This window comes from Balaenoptera ricei, chromosome 10 (assembly GCF_028023285.1).
Source record: "Balaenoptera ricei isolate mBalRic1 chromosome 10, mBalRic1.hap2, whole genome shotgun sequence".
NCBI classification, from domain to species: Eukaryota; Metazoa; Chordata; class Mammalia; order Artiodactyla; family Balaenopteridae; genus Balaenoptera; species Balaenoptera ricei.
In genome coordinates, this window is record NC_082648.1 from 5,223,717 (window position 1) to 5,242,337 (window position 18,621).

Genomic DNA, 18,621 nt, shown 5'->3' on the forward strand with positions numbered 1-18,621 from the left:
CTGAGCGCGCAGCCATCTGGCCGGGTTGGCTGGTTATAACCGCGCAGATTATGTTCACGGGACTCAGAGTTGAAGGCTCTTCTCCCTATCGTAGCAGCTCCGCGCGAGGCCCCCGAGAGAGCCCGGCGCAACTACTTTCTTCCCTCTCCTTTCTCCTCTTTTTGTCCCCTGCTGGGGGCTGGCGGCGGCGGCGGCGGGGTGGGAGAGACTCTGAATGACCGAGCTCGCGTCCACCTTTCTCTTCATGTCGACGTCCCTGGAAACGGTCACACGGATGCCATGGTCACTTCTGCCACGGTAAGGGGAGGCGGGCACGCTGGGCGGGCAGGTTCGGGGCCGGGGACCCGCGCGGGGCCCGGGCTCCGCACCCCGCCCTCACCCCATCGCGCCGCGCTCCCGCACTTTCCCCCGCTCGTGCCTTCCCGAAGTTTGCGCCCGGATCTGCCCAGGCCGAGGTGCGATCACAGCCCCCCGCCCGCCCCCGCGCACGGACACTCCTTCCCACCTCCTCCCTCCCGTGCCTCGACTGCTGGAGAAACCGCCCAATATCTGGGAAGTGATCGGGTTTAAGGGACCGGGATTGGAAATGGTGGGGGGCGCAGGCGAGGGGAAAGGGGGACGACGGAAGGGCAGGAAAGGGCTTCGGGAAAACCGCCGGCCGCTCACCAACGCACCCGTCTACTCCCGCAGGGAAGTCTCCTCGCGCATCGCGTAACAAAAGGGGGTGGCAGCCGTCTCCGGGGCGGCGGGGAGGCGAGGGTGCCGCCGTCGCTCCCCGCACGCGCCCCCCGCGCCCCGCTCGCCGCCTCGCCAAGCTCTCCGCTCTCCTCCCCCTCCCGGGCCGGGCGGGGGCGGGGGCGGGGGAGGGACGCGGAGCTCCGGCCCCGGAGAGTCGCTTCCCAGCTTCGGGAGTTGAGACTCCGTGCGTGGCGTGGCTACCTGCTGGAGTCCCCCTGCCTCCGCTCAGAGCTTTCTCGGAAGCAGCCCCGCACCCCGGGCTCGTCCTGGCCGGCGGCCACCCAACCCTGGGTCTCTACGCAGATGCTGGAGCCGTGCGCGCGGCCCGCGCGTCTGGGTCGCCGCCGGGGGCGGCGGGCACGGGGCCCGAGCGGTCCCTGGGGAGCTCCTCGCGGTTCCTCCGGGCCAGCTCTGGGAATCGGAGGTACCGGGAGGCTGGGAGGCCCGGGGCCCGGCGCAGCTAGGTCGGACTTCAGAGGACCCCCAAGCACCAAATTTCTCCGTGGCCCCTGAGCTAGAGCTCGGGGTGGTAGACTCACACTCCGAAGGACATTTGGAACGCTCGGGAGTTGAAGATTCGGGAAAGGCGGGCCTGGGGTGGGGGAGGGGACTCTGCTTGTGGCTTTCGGGCGCGAGTGGGTGCGCGGCGAGGAGACGCTGCTTCTCTGGGGGAGTTTGGCTGCTGCGTTCCCCAGAGGCACAGCACTGAGACCCCCGAGCCGCACCGGGTGAGGGCTGCTGACTAGTAAGGATCCCTCTCGCTGGATCCGAGGCCGGGGGCTTCCAGGTGGAGGAAACACCGAACTAGACAGCCTGCTCTCGACCTCTGGCGGCGGGCGGCACGTTCAGAGTCTAGTGCAGGCAGCTGCCTGGACGCAGCCCGAGCGCTGAGCTCGGAGCTGGAGAGCTGGCGACTGCGCGTCTTGGACTTGTTTATGTGCGCGAGGAGCAGGGGGCGGGAGCTGGGGGTGGGGAGGGCGGGCTAAAAGGGGGTGGGTGTCACCCCGGGGACTCCAGTCGGTTAAGCACTGTGCTGGGCAAGTGCTCTGTAATGAAGAGATGTCCTCTCCCGCTCTGCAGAACGGAGAGCCAGAGGCACATCTAAACCCTCTGCCCCAAATGTCAGGATGGAGAAAGTTGGAACGGGAAGGAACTTTGCAATCGGTTCTGTTTTCCCGGCACTGAGAAATTCTCCCAGGTCCTCAGCCTGCCCCCCTCCCGCCCCCGACAGAAAGAAGGTGGAGGGGTGGGATTCAGGGGATAAAATCCAACCGCCTCTGCCTTGGGCTCAAACGCTCAAGACCTGGGTTTGGCGTTGGGAGAGGAGGAGATGAAAAGAAACCTAGCTCTGAATGGTGCTTCGGGAGAGTAGGAAGTCTGCGGGGTTGCAGGAAGGAGCGTGTACGGTTCTGTGCTGGTGTGGACTGTTTTGTAGCTGGAAGTGGAGGCTGTGGCTCTGTGTGAACGGGTCTGCCGTCTGTGGAGGGCGATCAGGACCCCTGGGCGCTCTGTTTGGTCAGGGAAAGAGGTTTTTTGGAAAGTGTCTGCGTGAGGGTGTGTATGGGGGACGGCCAGAGTGTGGGAGCTCGCCCTGCTCTGTGTGCAGGTGGAGGTGTGTGTTTCTGAGGCTCTCTTGCACGGGCAGCAGGTGAGAGCATGTGGGAACAGAGGTGTAGCTAACGAGAAATCTGTGCCTGCGAAGGGTGTCGGAGCAGGAGGAGAGGTACGGTGTGTTGCAGCAGATGGCTTGTGCGTGCCTGCACAGACACACGGAGTGGGTGTGGCGTGGGAGGGCGCCCGCGTGGGGGACGTGTGTGGAAGGTTAGCCTAGGCGCCTGCGGATTACCGAAGGGATGGGGAGGGGAGATTATCTGCAAAGAGCAGAGTGTGAACCTTATGAGTGAGTGCTGGGAAATTTGGCCATGAGGGCATTGGGGTGTGTGGGGAACAGAAAAGTGTGGGCTCAGACACATTATGGAGAGATGGGGCATTTGCAGAGAAGGATGCTGGGGTGGTTTTTGCCTTCTCCCGCTCTCCACCTCCCCAGAGGGCAGGAAATTGGAGAAGGCTTAGGATGAGGGATGTACATTTAAGGGGAAAAGTCCTCTGTGTGTTGGTACCGGGTGGGGATGTGTGTGAGTGAGATCTGAGTGAGTGGAGAAATGTGTTTTGCATGCCGGGAAGGGATGTGCATAGTATTACATTGTATAATGGGTTTCTTATTTAAGAAATAAGAAATGGAATGCCCACTGGATGCTCAGCCCATTGCTGGGTACTGGGGCGTGGCACGGTGCCCTGGAACAATTTCTTCCCAGGGCTCAGCGGACTGCCACAGTTTTGCCAGGAGGAACGAGGAGAGCTCGGTGCTAGTCGAGGTTTTTTTCAAGCACTATAATTCAGTTTCTAGAGATGTTTATGGATCTCGGAGGCCACAGGGAAGCTGATTTGAAATGTACCTGTGGTTTTGTGAAAAGGGCGCAGAAAGATAGGGGTGATGGATAGTTTTGTGTGTTGGGGAGGGAGCTGAGGGCTGTTTCTGTTTCTTGTAGGGGGTGTGGGCTGGGAGTGGAGAGTGCAGCAAGCCAGGTCAGGATGCAGGTGCTGATACCCTGGAGGGTTGAGTTTCTGAGAGCATGGCAGGGACGAGGCTTCATACGTGGAGCTGGAGAAGGGGCGAGGCAGTGAGCAGGAAGATGCCAGGGAGATGCAGGTTGGGAGTGTTTGTTAATCTTTGATGACTTCTGGGCTGTGAGTGTAAAGCTAACATGTGTGTGCGCGTGCGTATATGCGTGTATGCATGCGCACACGCCGTGGGTCTGGAGTGAAGTAACTGGGGGAAGGCTAGCTTGGAGGACAGGAGGGGCGTGTATGCTGGCTCTGGCGGAGGAAGTGGAATGTATGTTTTTGCAGGGATTCTTTGTGGCCGAGGAAGGATGAAAATCGTCTTGGATGCTCAGATGTGTATCAAAGTTTAAAAGGTACAGATAAAAGAAGGGTTGCAGGTTTATTAGGAAGCATTTGGGGAGGGAGGGGCATGTGATGTTGATTGGGTTCATACCAGCAAGAGCTGGGGAGGTAACTGGGACAGAGCAGGGGGAGGGGTGTGCTTTGGCCGCACACACCTGCTGACCAGGAACCTCATTTATTAGGTCTATTCGTGGGAGGGCATATGTCTGGGGGTAATAAACCTCATCTGTTTGACCCATGACACTTTTGATTTCCTGAAATGATGGCTGTGTCATTTTGAGGTTCTGCCTTATTTGTAGGGGAAATTCATCTGTGTAAGAGTGTTGATACAGGATCTGACCCTTGGTCAGAGGATCTTGCGGCAGTATTTCGGAGGATGGCGTGGTGGAGATGGAAGGTTTCCCATTGGGAATGGCTTGTTTCTAGTCCCGTTCCGCCACTTTGGAGCAGGGTGACCTCGGGAAATTTTTCTAATCTCTCTGATCCTCCATTGTTTCTCTGTGTAAAATGGCGTTGTCTGCCATGACTCAATGAGGAGGAAAATTCACTCTGCTTCCCTCCCCTTCAAAGCTTGGTGTGTTTAGGGGTACTAAGCTTTACTCAAAGGTGACACCGAGTTGAATACAGGCGCTAGCATGGATGTGAACCATTGTAAAAATGGGTCCTGGACCTCCTTCTCTACAGTGCAAGTTGGTAAAACAGTCTTAATGCCCGCTGAGTGTCTACTGCTCACCCATGGTGCAAACAGAACTTTCTATAACCGCCTCAGTTTACTCGCCCATAAAATGGAGGCAGCCAAGCCTAGAATACTGTTGATGGCAATCTGTTTTCATAACAGGTCTTTGAACTATTCAGAAGAAAGGTGGTCCACAAATCAATGTTATTAACTATCCGACGCGGACGTTTCCCTTTTCTGCAGGCCACAATGCCTAAAGAAATGTGATTTGAGGACAGAGAAAATAGTCATTGTTCTCGGCGTGTTAGAATAAAAGAAGAGCGAAGTCCAGCCAACCCGGGTTACTATGAAGGTCTGTTTTTCTCCCGGCTACGTGTCCTTGGCAGGCAAGAGCCTGCCCATAAGAAGAGGGCATGGGCTTTGGATCTTTGCAGACACCCAACACAGCGAGTTGGTGCAGCCACCAACTCTTCCCCAGAGACAAAAATGGAGACCAAAAAAAAAAAGAGGGACCAGGAAACCCACTCAAGCCTCCGAGTCCTCCCAGAAGTCAGCACATGCTGTGAACTGCTGGCTCGGAATCAGGCTCCCATCCATCCTTGAGTTCAGTGGCCATAAATAGTCAGGCGCTAAGCTATTTCCATGAGGCACTAAACCAATTCTGCTGCTTTTCTTGGCGAGATTGGGCCAATTAAGTTGATTGGAAGAGGTCACTGTTGATGGCTCTCACATTCCCCAGGCGGGACAGGACAGCAGAGTTTAATTACATAACATTTCCCATCTCCGCAGCTCCCCTCCCAGACAGATCAGATGTGCAGGCCTCCCCCGCCGTCCCTCCATCCAGGACGGCGAATGCAGCAGGCGGTTCCCGCTCCAGGCTTCTCCAGACTGTTTCCTGAGCAGTTACAGCGCTCCCACCCCAACTGTGAGGAATGTAAATCCAGTGTTGGCGGGAATGAGAGCAGGGAGTCAGGCCAACACAGAAGATCCTTCAAACCCACCACCCTGCTTCCCAACCTCACCAGCTGCTGTTTTACTCTTTAATGAGGCAGGCAGTTTCTGGTGGTGGGGATGCTGAACTAATGACCGTTGCTAGGGTTTTCCATTTAGTTTTCTTTAAAATTGAGTTTGTTGGAGAAGGACCAAATCTACCGGAGACCAGCCTAAGACCCGTGTGCTGCTGCTGATAAGCTCCGTGGATGTACTTTGTGCGTGGATAGGTGTGTGCAGAGAGAGAGGAGAGCAGGGCTGTGTGTGTGCTGGGGGACACGAGAGCACAGGAGGGGCCCTGGGTGGGCAGGAGGCATTCCTAGAGCTTGTGTTATGGGTGGCAGGTATATGGGCACCTGGTTCAGATTGGACCATCACCGTATTGTGTCTTGCAGAAGAGCCAGCTTGTGGAAGAAATTGGGAGCAGCTTTTTTTCAGACCATTTGTATCCGGGGAATGGAGGATGTGTGAGTTTTAGGAAGTCTGAGGCCAGTGCAGATAGAACCTCATTCTTGCCTGAACAGATTTCTATTAAGATCAAGGCTGGACAAAGGAAGCCTTTCAGAGGACTCATTTTAGAACCTATGAAAGCACATGTAGAGGGACAAAGATCTTTAAAGTCTTTTCGTGTTGTTGATAGTTTTCCTTAAGTCTGCCTTTCCTTCTACCTAAAAATACCGAGGGGCTGAGTGTGCACGCACCTCTGGGTGGTGAGGACACGTTGGCTGTTTCGTGTCCACATCTGTGCCATGGTCCTTCTCAAGCAGTCCTAACTGGGAACAACCAGAGGCTGTCTGTGGCTCTGGGCATCCTTACAGGACTAACCTCTGCCTGCCAGTGTGGTTTCACTGGAGAAGGATTTTGACGTGAACTTTGGTGTGGTCTGTTGTGATTGCTCACTTTTCAGCAGCATCTCCAGGAAAGACTTTTGTTGAGCCCCCAGTCTTCTATGGATTTTGTTCAGTCAGAGATTTTTTGAAAGGGTTGAGGTTCTTGCTCATTCAAGACCAGAGTTGTAGGAGTAAATGGCAGCTTACTGATCTCAAAAGATCCCAGGCCAAGGTCCTCTTAAACAGCCTGGGGCAGCAGAAAGCCTGCTGACTTAGAGGTGGGGGACCAAGCTTGCCACTGAGCTCCGTCACTAATAGGCTGCTGTTGTGTGACCCTGGATAGTCTCTCCAGGCCTTGACGTACCCATCTGTAAATGAAGAACTTGAACTAGAGGATATCAAAGTTCCATTCCAACTGCACCATCTGAGGATTCTACAGTAGCCCCATCCTCCTACTCGCTTAGCACTAATATGCTTTGCTTGGAGTGCATCTTGGCACACCCTCAATGAGCTCCTGTTTTTATCTTTGGGGAATGGCTGAGTCAAAGTCAGAAAGGCATGCAAAGAATTTGCCATAGAGTTTTGTTTTGGCCAAGAATGCTCTTGAAGTTGGCTTCGCCTGCACAGTGTGTACAGAGCTCTAAGGGGTGGGGTTTGGCTTTCTGGTAGACCCGATGCTAATCATCCAGCTTCCACATGAACGCCTATTAGTGTTTCTGACTAAGAGAAGTACCCACTTTGAAGATGATTGATGATGATGATAGTTAATATTTGAGTACTTACTGGGTGCCAGGCATTACTGTAAATATCACATGGTGTTATTTCAGTGCCCAAAATAATCTCCTTTGCAGGTGGGGAGACTGAGGTTATGTGAGGTTAAGGGGTATGTTTACGGGTACACAGCTAGATCTCATGATGTGCTGACATTCTAGCCTGAAGCCTGTGACCATCCCAAGTCCATCACCTGCCAGTCAGGTTCTGTTTCTGCATTCTGTGAGGTCATCCAGATGGGAGATTGCTTGATAGCCCTCTGCAAAGTCTGTCACCCCACAGGGTAACTTGCTCCATGGGAAGGTTCATTTTCATGTGCAAGACAAATGCTGAGGCTTTCTGGCCACCTGCTGGAAAGCATGTGTCAGATCTGTCTTAGCTCCCATCGCCCTCCCCCTTTACTTCCCGTCCTGTTGACAAGGAAATCTGCCCTTCCAGAATGGGGGTGTTGATTTAAGTCACAATTGCCTCCTTGTAAACTCTATAAGATTGGAGCTGGACATCTGGTTTTGATCCACTTGCCCACGAGAGGTGGTAGGTCCCAGCGTTCTTGAGTCCTGTGATGAGGGTTGCACAGAATCAAAGTAAAAGAGAATGGAAGATGTGAGGGCTCTTCAGAATTTGGAAAATGGCTTTCCTTGAAAGGCTAGGGAACTCCCTCCATGTATACAGGGGCCATGTATTTCTTGCTGAGAGGTTGAAGGCAGGAGTTGCTGCCAAGGACTGGGGTCCCCAGGCTCTGTTTGATGCAGAGCAGAGCAGTTTTAGAGTCTTCCAGCCCTGGCACTTGCTTGCTGCATGCCCTTCTGGGCAATACCAGAAGTAGGGAAGCCAGAGGTGTTCTCGGGGTGCATGTTGCCACCATCTCTGAAGGGTGTGACTGAAGGCTCTTGTTGTTCCTCCCTCCACTGACTTTCCCATCACCACTACCGCACATACATCTTCAAAGCAATGAATGAGAATGACTGGGTTCTATTGCTGAAAGGTATTTGCAATGTGCTTATAAGTGGACAACGTTAACCTAATGCCTATGAAATTGTGGGTGCTCAAAAGATATGTGTTTGCTTTGTTTAAAACAACATTCCACGTGTAGGGTGATGCTTTCCTTCTTTGTAAGAGGACACAGCCCTATTATTATCATTTTTTTTAATGATAGACCAGTCTTGCCCTGCCCCCCCCCCCTCTGTTTTTAGGTCTGAGCCCATGGCATTTAAAAATATCCTCCCCCTCTGGCTCCAAATCATCCCTCAGGGAATATAGTTCAAGATCTCAGTCTGGGATTATTTCCATTCTGTGTCTAGCAGATCTCCTCCTGATGGATCATGGGGCACATCCATCCCCTGCTTCCACTGGGTCCAGGAGGGAAAGTGCAGCTCTGGAAATCACCTGTTTCCCAACACGTGCGTCCTGTAATTGGGAAGGAGCCCAGCTCTCCTGACACCCAGCTTTTGCTCCCCAAACTGCTCACCTCACCTCTCTTTGCAAAGGACTCAAACTAGCTGTGCGACCTTAAGCAAAGCATTCTCCCTCCACGGGCCTCTGTTTCCTCTTCCGGAAAAGGAGGGAATGGGATTCACTGGAAGGTCAAAAGGACCCTGCCAATCACGACAGGTCACATATTCCATGACTCTGCTGCTCCCTCAGCCCCTCTGTGGCCCATGCCTGGCATTTCTGGGTATCCCTGCTCCTCTGGAGGACTTATGTGCAGAGATGTGGAGGGGGTGGAGGAGGAAATGAAGTTATAGGATGCCAGATAAGTTCTTGAACACATGGAGGAGTGCATGTTTATAAAGTGCTGAAGAAGCAAGCTTGCCAGATCGGTGGCAGATCTTGGATTGGGAGTTGAAAGCATAGGGAAAGGTTTATGTGGGATAAAATTCTCTTTGGGTAGCTGAACTTGGTGAGTGAAATCAGAAGGATCCTGAGCTATGAGCAGAGATACCAGACTCCACCCCAAACTGTCCCAGAGCCTCACTGTGCAATTTGGGGAGTCTCTGCTCCATGGAGAGTGAAAGGCTCCTGGCTTAGATGATCCCCCAAATCTTTCCTGACTCATCAGTAATTATGGGAATCGAGAGCTAGTAGAAAAGCCTGGATGGATGGATTGATAAGGGGCTTGAATGTAGAGGGAAACGTCCTCTGATTGCAAGAGGGTAGGAGTAGCAGAAATATACATCTGTTCTTGAATTTGAGATGGTCACGGAGGGCTTATTCTGTGTGTATATTGGGCTTAGAAAGCTCTCCCTTCTTCACCAGGGATATTGAAAGCATCCTTCACATCTTTGCTTCACCATTACCTTCTCCGGGAAGCCTCCCTGCATCCCCCAGGGATCCTGGGGCTCCGTCTCAGTCTCCCTGTGTTACACCACCCGGTATTCTGTCTTCTCACTAGAAGATGGGCTCTGCAGAGAAAGGGACCTGGTCTTGTCATCTCTGTGTCCCCAACACCTTGATATGTGTCGGGTGAGTGAATGCATGACAGGTAGGTTATCCGGGAGTCCAGCGGTGAGAGGCTGGGCTCAGAGAAGTGGTACTCCTTCCCAAGGGTCCAGAGCCATACGTGTTCTCTGTGTCCCATTTCGGCCTGTCCCGAGGCTGATGTCGTGAAGCTTGCTGCCGGCCCACTAGGAAAGGCTGTTCTTGCTCTCTTTAGAGACACCCTTCTCCCCTGTGTCTTAGTCTGCCAAGTCCTTCTGCAAATGTGGGTTTTGGTCATGGGAAAATTGGGTGTCACTGCACATGAATTAGGGCCATCTATCTCTAGACACTCAGAAAACACATGCTTAAAGATTGTTCATTAAGCATCCTGTTGGTGGCTGCCGAGTCTCAGGCCCTGTGCTCAATGCTGGAGAAGATGCAGAGATTACCGCTGAGCTCTGAGCTCCAGGGTCTAGGAGCTGGTGAGGGCAAAGGGCCAGTTACATCACTGTGCTCTAGGGAGGGGCCGTGTGAGCATGGAAGTTCAAGCGCAGGGCTCCTGGATGGAATGTTGTGTGTTGGTGTGAATAATGATGGGGAATCCTCTGGACCAGAAGCAGGCTGGAGGGTCCATGAACTGCCTTCACTTTTTCTCGTCCCTGAGTTCCCAAGGCCTGACCAAGCTCAGAGCCCGTTGTGATGGGAGCCATTGGTTCTTCCCAGGGAGAGTTTGGGGAAGGGATGTGATGTACAGGTGTTAGGTCTCGGTGGATGTGTAGGTGTGTGTGCTTTCCAGAAGTAGCCCCGCGCTCTTGGCTGTAGTCAGCCCAGGCGGGGGAGGTGCATCTGCCCGAGGCTTTTAAGCCCTGCTTCTCCAGGCTGCACTGTGTGTTGTCTCTGTGACCACTCCTGACACAGGGACAGACTGCCATCTACTGTCCACTCTTGTCCTCTATGAGTCCTTCCTGCTCAGTGAGCTCCTCAGCATTTTTTTCACGTCCTGTTTTTAATGGGTCCAGATACCAGCAGAAAGAGAATAGACATCAGGTCCTTGTTAAGTAACTTCGTTGGAATTTAGAAGGGGGCGTTTCAAAAACATAACACATCTGTTAGATGTTTTTCTTATCTGCTTAACAAAAGTGTTATTTGGAGGGGGCCTCGTGCCTCTCTTGACTCTTCTTAGTTACCATGCTGGGTACCTGGGTACCGTGTGGAGTGCCAAGACGAAGAAGGCTAAGTCCTGCCTTCAAGAGCTTTGCAGTTTAGTTGGAAGTCGGGACAGACCTGCAAAGAAATAGACCATAGGATGCGGCAAGATATGTTTGGTACGTGGCACGTGAGTGGCAGGGACCCCAGAGGCTTTGGGGGTTTGGGGGAAGGAGGAGTCCTTGTAGACAGAGTGATTGGGAAAGACAAGTGTGGGCAGCTTGACTGGGTCTGCTTTTAGCAACCCCAGGGTTTGGTGAGCGCCTCCTAAAATCGCTGTGTGGTATCGTGGAACAGGCTCTGAGCTGGGAGTTCGGGGACCTAGAAGGTCCCTGTGACCCAGGCGGGCTGGTTTCAATGTCCTAGGGCCCACCCATCCCTGACCTGGCATCGCATCCCACATTTGCATGCAGAGGGAGGTGGCGCCTCGTTTCCATCTTGTCAAGGACCAGTAGAGCCGGAGTCCCTCTTGCATCCCCTGCAGGGAGGTCATCTCAAGGTGTGTCCCGTCCTGACAACCCCACACACAGTGGGAGGGAGAGAATGTCCCCAGAGTAACCTCAGGTGCTGTACAGCTATGAGGAGGTGAACGGCTTTCAGGACGTGTCTGCCTGCTGCTTCTCTCTGTATCTCCCCCTGGACCTTCCTTCCAAAATACATCTGCATAGTGCTTGAGTCAAGGATAGTTTTTCCAAAAGAAACTGCATTAGTATCCTAGTGTAGATTATAGCTCAGGTCTAGGATGCCTTCATGTTAGAATTCATTCTACCATTGCTTTTGTGGAGCTTTTTAAAAAAGTATCTAAGACTTTTGATGACTGTGGATTAAAATGGGGGAAAAGTTGCTTTTCATAACTCACTCCCATTCTTTCTCTTTCTCTCTCTTTCTTAGCATTTAAATGATCATCAAGGAAACCTTCAGTGTATTTATTCCATGTACTTGTCTTCTGGTGTATGTGTATGTGTGTGATTGTGTGTGTGTGTGAGAGAGAGAGAGAGAGAAAGAGAGAGAGCAAGAACAAGAGAGAAAGATACTGTAGACTGTGGTCTATTAGCGAGTCTAGGAAATCAAGTTGAATTGGAGTTGGGTTACTGGTAGAGAGACCTCAGATTGTCACTCTAAACCTCTGACATTTCGCTTTTACTCTTTGGCTCTTGTACGAATCAGGAATGTCTCTTCCCAGTCCCCCTTCAGTGTTTACATCTCCTTTTGGGGCTGCTGTATTAAGTTACCGTCTGTCTGCAGAAAGTCTCCTGAATTCTTGGGGGACCTCTCAACAGAGGCACAGTCAAGGATGGAGCCATTAGAGAAGGTCTGATTTTTTACTATGAGGGGGAACTAAACCCTTTTACTAAAAGGGTTAGGGGTTGTTTGTCATGTGTTTTCCTGTGGCACAGTAATGTCTGTGACTCTTGCCTAAAGAGAGAGAGCAAGCAGAGGCTGGGACAGAGATGGAAAGGGAAATTCTTCCAAGAGCAGCCAATGTGGAGGGAGAGACTCAGTTCCCAGCAGTTTCGTGGGAGGTTTTCTGATGACCTGTGACGTGATTTGTTATCGTGGGTGAAAGTAGGAGGAGATAGGGGGAGGAGAGTTCCAGGTGAAGGTGCAGATGGAAAGAGGGTCCCAGGTGAGGGAAACCGGGGGCTAAAAGAACCGAAAGCCACCCAGGTCGTGGTTCATGGGGAGCAGCGTGGGGTGATGCGTCCAGGGAGATGGGAGGAAAGAGGGCCCACACTGAGCCCCCTTCCAACCCCAAGGGCAGCAGGGGCCAGTGGAGGTGGCACAGGGGAGGGTACATTCAGTCTTTTGTTTTAAAAAAAGATCACTCTGGTGCAATACGGGAGATGGCTTTTCCTGAATAGTTGTTCAAGGGGAAAAAGACTATTGGCTGGATCGATGGAAGAATGAATTAATGAGCGAATAAATGAGTGAAATGCAGGGGGGACTTGATCAAGCCGGACTTGATCACTGGTTACTCTGACCAGTGCTGGCTCTGGGGGAGATGAAGGACAGGACGGGCTGGGACGATAGGCGACAGGTCATGGATTCGCGTGGCTCTGGCTGTAGGGAAACAGGGACCAGCATAGTAACAATGCTGAGAGATCAGTTGGCCGTGGGAGGATCTCCCAACCTGTTTACATTTTCTATACATTTCCATCCAAACTTGATTTCATTCCGGATCAAAAATGAAAGTGGCTTTTGGAGTTGTACCCCAGAAAATTTGAAACTGTGATGGTGACTTTCTCCAGAGGGGGCTGCTTGCTCACAGACCTTTTCATAGGCTCCAAGTGGGATGTGGACAGATGGTGAGTTTTCTGGGGCATCTGGCGGGTCCCAGATTCTGGACATCAGATCCACCTATTGATGATTCCTATGGATTAGTGTGTGTTTGTGTTTGTGTGTGTGTGTGTGTGTGTGTGTGTGTGTGTGTATTTCAAAGTCTCGTGAAAATTACCAAATTCCACAGAACCTCTTTTGCTTGTAGTGGATCCCTATAGTCACGTAGGTTAGCACAGATAAGAAGAGTGTGTGTGACAGTGACCTAGACAGACACCTGGCATGCCCTCCAGCGACTTGGCCTGGTGGAATGCAGGAATCCCCCTTGGTGGAGGCAAGGGAACCAAAGAGAACATTCTGTGTCATCTCGAAGGTCTCTGCTCAACAAAGACCTCACTGTGGAACCCCCCTCTGCACTGTCCCTGCCCCTCTGTGGCTTTGCCGTGGCATCCGTCCCATTCAGTGAGGTCCCCATAAACCCATCATAAGTTGAAAATATTGTTGGTCGAAAATGCATTGAATACACCTCATCTACCAAACGTCACAGCTTAGCCCCGCCTACCTGAAATGTGCTCAGAACGCTTCCATCAGCTTGCAGGTGAGCAAAATTATCTCACACAAAGCCTGTTTTATAATAAAGTGTCGAATATCTCATGTAATGTATTGAATACTGTACTGCAAGTGAAAAACAGAATGGCCATCTGGGCACAGAATGGCTGAAAGTGTATCGTGATTGCGGGGCGGCATCACGAGAGAGAGATCTACGCATATAGCCAGGCCAGGGAAAACGATCAAAATTCAAGATCCGCCAAGTACGGTTTCTACTGAACTCGTATCACTTCCACATTATCGTAAAGTCCAGAAAGTCTAAGTCTAACTGTCGTAAGGCGGGGGCTGTCGGCCCTTGCTTTGAGGGATGCTCAGCTCATTTGAGCTGAATCTCCTGCTCCTACTCATCCGGCATCTGCCTGGGAAAGTGGAGACCAGGAGGGCAGATCACGGGTGCTCAGCAGATTCCTAAGTGCAGCTCAACTCCAGCTACTGAAGGCGGTGTTGAGGGTGAGGGCAGGGAGCAGGGCAGAGAGAGAGGGACAGAGACCAGTATTCCTAGGGCCTGAATGCTGTGCAGGTGCCTTTTTATTTTTATTTTTTTATTTTATTTTGGCCACACCGTGTGGCATGTGGGATCTTAGTTCCCCGGCCAGGGATCGAACCCTCACCCCCTGCAGTGGAAGTGCGGAGTCCTAACCGCTGGAGCGCCAGGGAAGTCCCTGTGCAGGTACCTTTCCTGCCCTGGTTCTCCCTGGGAATTTGCGTGCCAGTGAGAGGCCCTGCTCTTGGGGCAGTTAGGGAGCAGCGCTGCCATTGATGTCCAGCGCCGATGGCTCAGTGGGAAAGTCAGCACCTTTCTTCCCTCTCGGGTCCGGGGAAGCCACCCAAGCGCCAGGCTTAGGACGAACAGGACTCCCAAGAGGCCCACCCTGAGGACCAGCTTTAACCAATGGGCCTCCTTGGCAGAAGGCAGCTGTTTTCTTGCTGTTTTCCTGTTAGGAAGCCAGGACTTGCAGGAGGGCAGAGGAGTGGAGGGTCCGAGAAGGAAGCTGAAAATCAAGGTCTGAAAAAACTAGTGAGGTCTGAAACAGTTGCCTTGCCAACCACATGTTCCCAAATCGTAAAGTGGACCTTGTGGAATGATCGCAGTCCCTGGGTTTCTCGTTACGAGAAGTTATCCCTGTGGGTGCTGGTAGTCGTGCTGGGGCTGGACGTCCAGTGCCCATGGCGAAGTGCGTGTGTCTCTAAGCCTTTGGATTTGGGATTCTCCGGACTGCTGAGTGGCCTGAGTGCAGTTGGAAGCTGTGATGGAGCGAGCCGTGCCGACCGGATGTAGGGCCCGGGATGGTGGTTCCCCGGGGACGGGCAAGGGAGGCTGGATGGTGGTGTGGGCAGGTGGGGGGGGGGGGGGTCTCGTTCTGCACGAGTCACTGCTGGGGGATTGCCCATCGGAGACAGAGACAAGCCCTGCAAAAAGCAGTGGAAGCAGAAACGCACAGGGCTCTCTGTTCATATCCTGCAGGTGGAACTGCAGTCATTCCTGGGAACAGGTAGGCCCCACCCCCCACCCCCCGACCCTGCATCACACAGCCGTCACCCTCGGCCATGGCTTTCTGCTTTTAACTCAAGGGTCGGTAGTATTTCAAGGAGCGGGGCAAGAGATGAGCTGAAGCATTTATATCTGGGTTCTTTTTTAAATTTTTTATTGAAATACAGTTGATTTACCGTGTTGTGTTAGTTTCAGGTGTACAGCAAAGTGATTCAGTTATACATATATAAATATGTATATATATATGTATGTATATACATATATATATATATATATGTATATACATACATATATATATATATTCAATTTCAGATTCTTTTCCCTTATAGGTTATTACAAAATATTGAGTATAGTTCCCTGTGCTGTTCAGTAGGTCCTTGTTGTTTATCTATTTTATATATAATAGTGTGTATATTTTAATCCCAAACTCCTAATTTATCCCTCCTCCCCCTTCTCCTTTGGTAACCGTAAGTTTCTTTTCTGTGTTAGGGTTGAAACTGGTATATTCTGATGCTAATAGCACATCGTCCTTTTTGGTAGGCGGCTCTCCTCCAAGTCAGTCTGGGAAAATGTTCCTTAAAAGACATGCTACAGCACTGAGAGTTGGGGAGGGAGCCTTCAGGGGGCACCGTGGGAAGAAATGTTACAGCTGTGGCTTGGAAGCATCAATGTATTCCTTTACCTGTTTCTGATGACGTCGTCTGGGGTGTAAGCTCACGTGAGGGGCGGATGGGACCGCATGTTGGGAGCGGACAGGCATGAGGCATTGAAGATGTGGTACAGGAAACTTGAGGTTATGCTGATGTGGGTTCCTCATCCCTTCTGCAAGGCCATTCCCCGAGTTTGCCTCCAGCTGCTTGCTCTCTCGTTATCCTCTGTCTGCACCATTATATCTGCATCTGCGAAACGGAACTTCCCTCCCAGCATCATCGTGGATCTGGTGGCAGAGCTCATAGATGACCTCCCCTGCCTTATTGTTTACTATCTCATCATTATGCAAATACCCTTGAAACACCCCTATTCTTGTTGTGTGGATGCATCGCCTTACATCTTTGAGACTATGAAGTATTCAAGGTCCTTTTCTCTTCACTCTTTTCACTGCCTCCTGGGGGTTGAGTTGTTGCAGTAGTAGAGTTTGCTGTTTCTTTCCATGGTGCTGGTTTTCCTCGGGGGGTGGTTGGTTATTCTTATTGCCGGGTTATCGTCTGTGGCAGATTCTTCTACATTCCTTGCACGTGGATTCAGTGCTTGGCTTCAGCTTCTTCAATTATCTGTGGCTTTTTGAACATGTACCTTCTTTTAGGGATTCCTTACAGCTCCTAGCCAATGAAAGCCTCCCTTCCTGTTTTCCAGCCTAGGCAATGTATAACTAACTGCCTAGGCTGGAAAACAGAAAGGGAGTTTTACTGTGTTTTCTGTTGTATGTATGGACTTGATAGAGGAGGAGGAGGAGGACTGAAGGGGGTACTCAGTCTGCCATCCTGAAATGGGAATCCCTTCAAAGTTCTTAAGAATCCAAGTGGAACATTTAAGCCTCGGTGGAGATAATGGTAATATAACTCAGACCACTTCGCACAGTGCCTGCCCCATAGCAAGGGCTTATTGTAGATAGAACTGTTCTGTTAGCTGCATATTATTGTAATTAAAATAGAGCCTCAGCCTGGTTTTAAATCCCATCTCCGCTTCATCTTAGCTGTGAGATCTTGACAGTATTGCTAAGATTCAGTCAGTTCCCTTAAGGGTAAAAAGATATTACATTGTTTGGAAAGACTAAATAAGTTACAGCAATGTAGACTCAGAGTCTGGAACGTGGTCAAGGTTCAATACATGTTAGCTGATACTATCATGATATTATTAATTAACCCAAAGGGGGAAATAACCAGATATTGTGCCATCTTAGGGAATCCAAGGGCAGGAACTGTAGCCACGCTTCATAAGAGACTAACCTAGGAGCCTGGAGGCACTTCTCTGTCTACAGGACCACATGGCCCTGTTCTCTCTGCCTCTGGACCCCGCTTCCCCACTTCTCGTTCTAGGCTTACCAACTGACTCTCCCAGGGCTCCCGTTTCAAATTCCTTAGGGTGAGATCTGATTGGCCCAACTGGAGTCAGAGGTTCATGCTAGTTCATTAGCGGGGGACCATTGAGTATGGTCATGTCACGCGGCACGTAACTTCAGAGTACTACCCTTTCAACAAAGGTGCAGCTCTTCTCAGAGCACAAGCCTGTGGGCTGAGCATTCACCCCCAAATTATCGAGCTTCTGTGAGTGTGTGTGTGGCGGGGTGGTAGAGAAGCAGTGATCAAAGGGCAGACTCATGAGTGACAAATAAGCAGGCCTCACGGAGCATCCCCTTAGGATGAAGAGGACAGGTTTACGTGTCCCCGCGAGACTCTGTGTCTTGCTGAGTTTAGGGCATGTTCGGGACCATCCCTGGTCTTTGTCTTTGGGTAACAATCCAGTGAGGGTCTTCACCAGAGTAGACGGGCATGAGATGAATTCTGCACGCAGTTTGGGGAAGCATGACGAGGTCTGGTTGGGGTACTCTCACCTTCCCCACATGCCCTGTGTAGCTCAGGGAGCCCGAAGCATGCCTGCCATGGAAAGGCCACCATCCCTGGCTCAGCTGCTTTTCCCAAGTGCAGATCTGAGGCTCTTCTCTAAGAAAGCACCCCCCAAGCTGTGCTCTTACATTCAGAAAGTGAGATCCTCACGGTACACATGCAGGTCCTGGTTTGTGTGAGCTTTTTCCCTTTAATTCTCTGCCTTTTCCAAGCTGAACCCAAGTTTAAACAATGAAGGCCTTAGGAATATCTAAAATGGTGAAGATTCAGATCCTTAAATCCTAGGCAGATAGAGAACAAGTTTCTGATCCAAGAGGAGGGTTCTTACTGTGATGATTTTTAAAGATTTGTTCAGGATTTATTGGCTTGTTTGTTTGCATATGGGGTCATGACACTGGGTATTATACTGTGCTTGGTGCTTTAGTGCACAATCCCATCCCCTTAGCCACTCGGCAAGATAGACGTAATTTCCCCCATTTCACAGATGAGGAAACTGAGGCTCAGAGAAGTTGAGCCGCTTGCCCAACAGAGCCTTGATCAGCAGCCAGAGCTCTCTGACTCCACAACTCACATGTTGCCCACAGACACCACCTTTCCTCATCTGCCCAGGTGCCATTTATCTTTCCTTTAAACCACACACCTTTCTGTCAGAAACACACAATCTCATTGGTGAAATTCTTCTCTTCTTGTCATCTTTCATCTAATTGTTAGACTCATTTTTGAGTTTAAGTTTTTAACCCCTTTTTCTGAAACAACCCTGGTTTTTAAAAATATTTTCTTTATTATCACACCAAGTCAAAGTTGGGAGTTCCAAAACAACACAAAAAACTGGTTTTCCTCTCACTCCTCTCTTTGTTTCCTACGTTATCTGGGATTTTTGTGGATGAGCAATTTTGTTGCCTATGGAAATAAAGAGTGAATGCATCCACACTACCTAACACATGTATGTTAGAATAAATAAGGTCCATGGGAGACTCTCCATCCCCCGTCAAGTACAGTCCGAGCTCCTGGGACATGATGCACTTGGCCCCATGACCGACTCTGCCTGCCTCATGTGATACGCCTGAGTGTTCTGCCTCCATG

At 51.2% G+C, this 18,621-nt stretch overlaps 1 protein-coding gene across 2 annotated transcripts in view; it reads left to right on the forward strand.

Moving 5' to 3' along the window:
* The first annotated feature begins 58 nt into the window (after nt 1-58).
* NTF3 (neurotrophin 3) overlaps nt 59-18,621 on the forward strand; it is a 64,379-nt gene continuing 45,816 nt past the window's right edge. Inside the window, exons 1-2 of one of the 2 annotated variants that reach the window (XM_059934427.1) lie at nt 59-297; nt 9,229-9,435. In XM_059934427.1, the coding sequence (XP_059790410.1) occupies nt 9,427-9,435 (9 nt within the window). In that variant the 5' untranslated portion in view covers nt 59-297; nt 9,229-9,426. The remainder of the gene's footprint in view (nt 298-9,228; nt 9,436-18,621) is intronic. The other variant, XM_059934426.1, reaches the window with a different exon arrangement.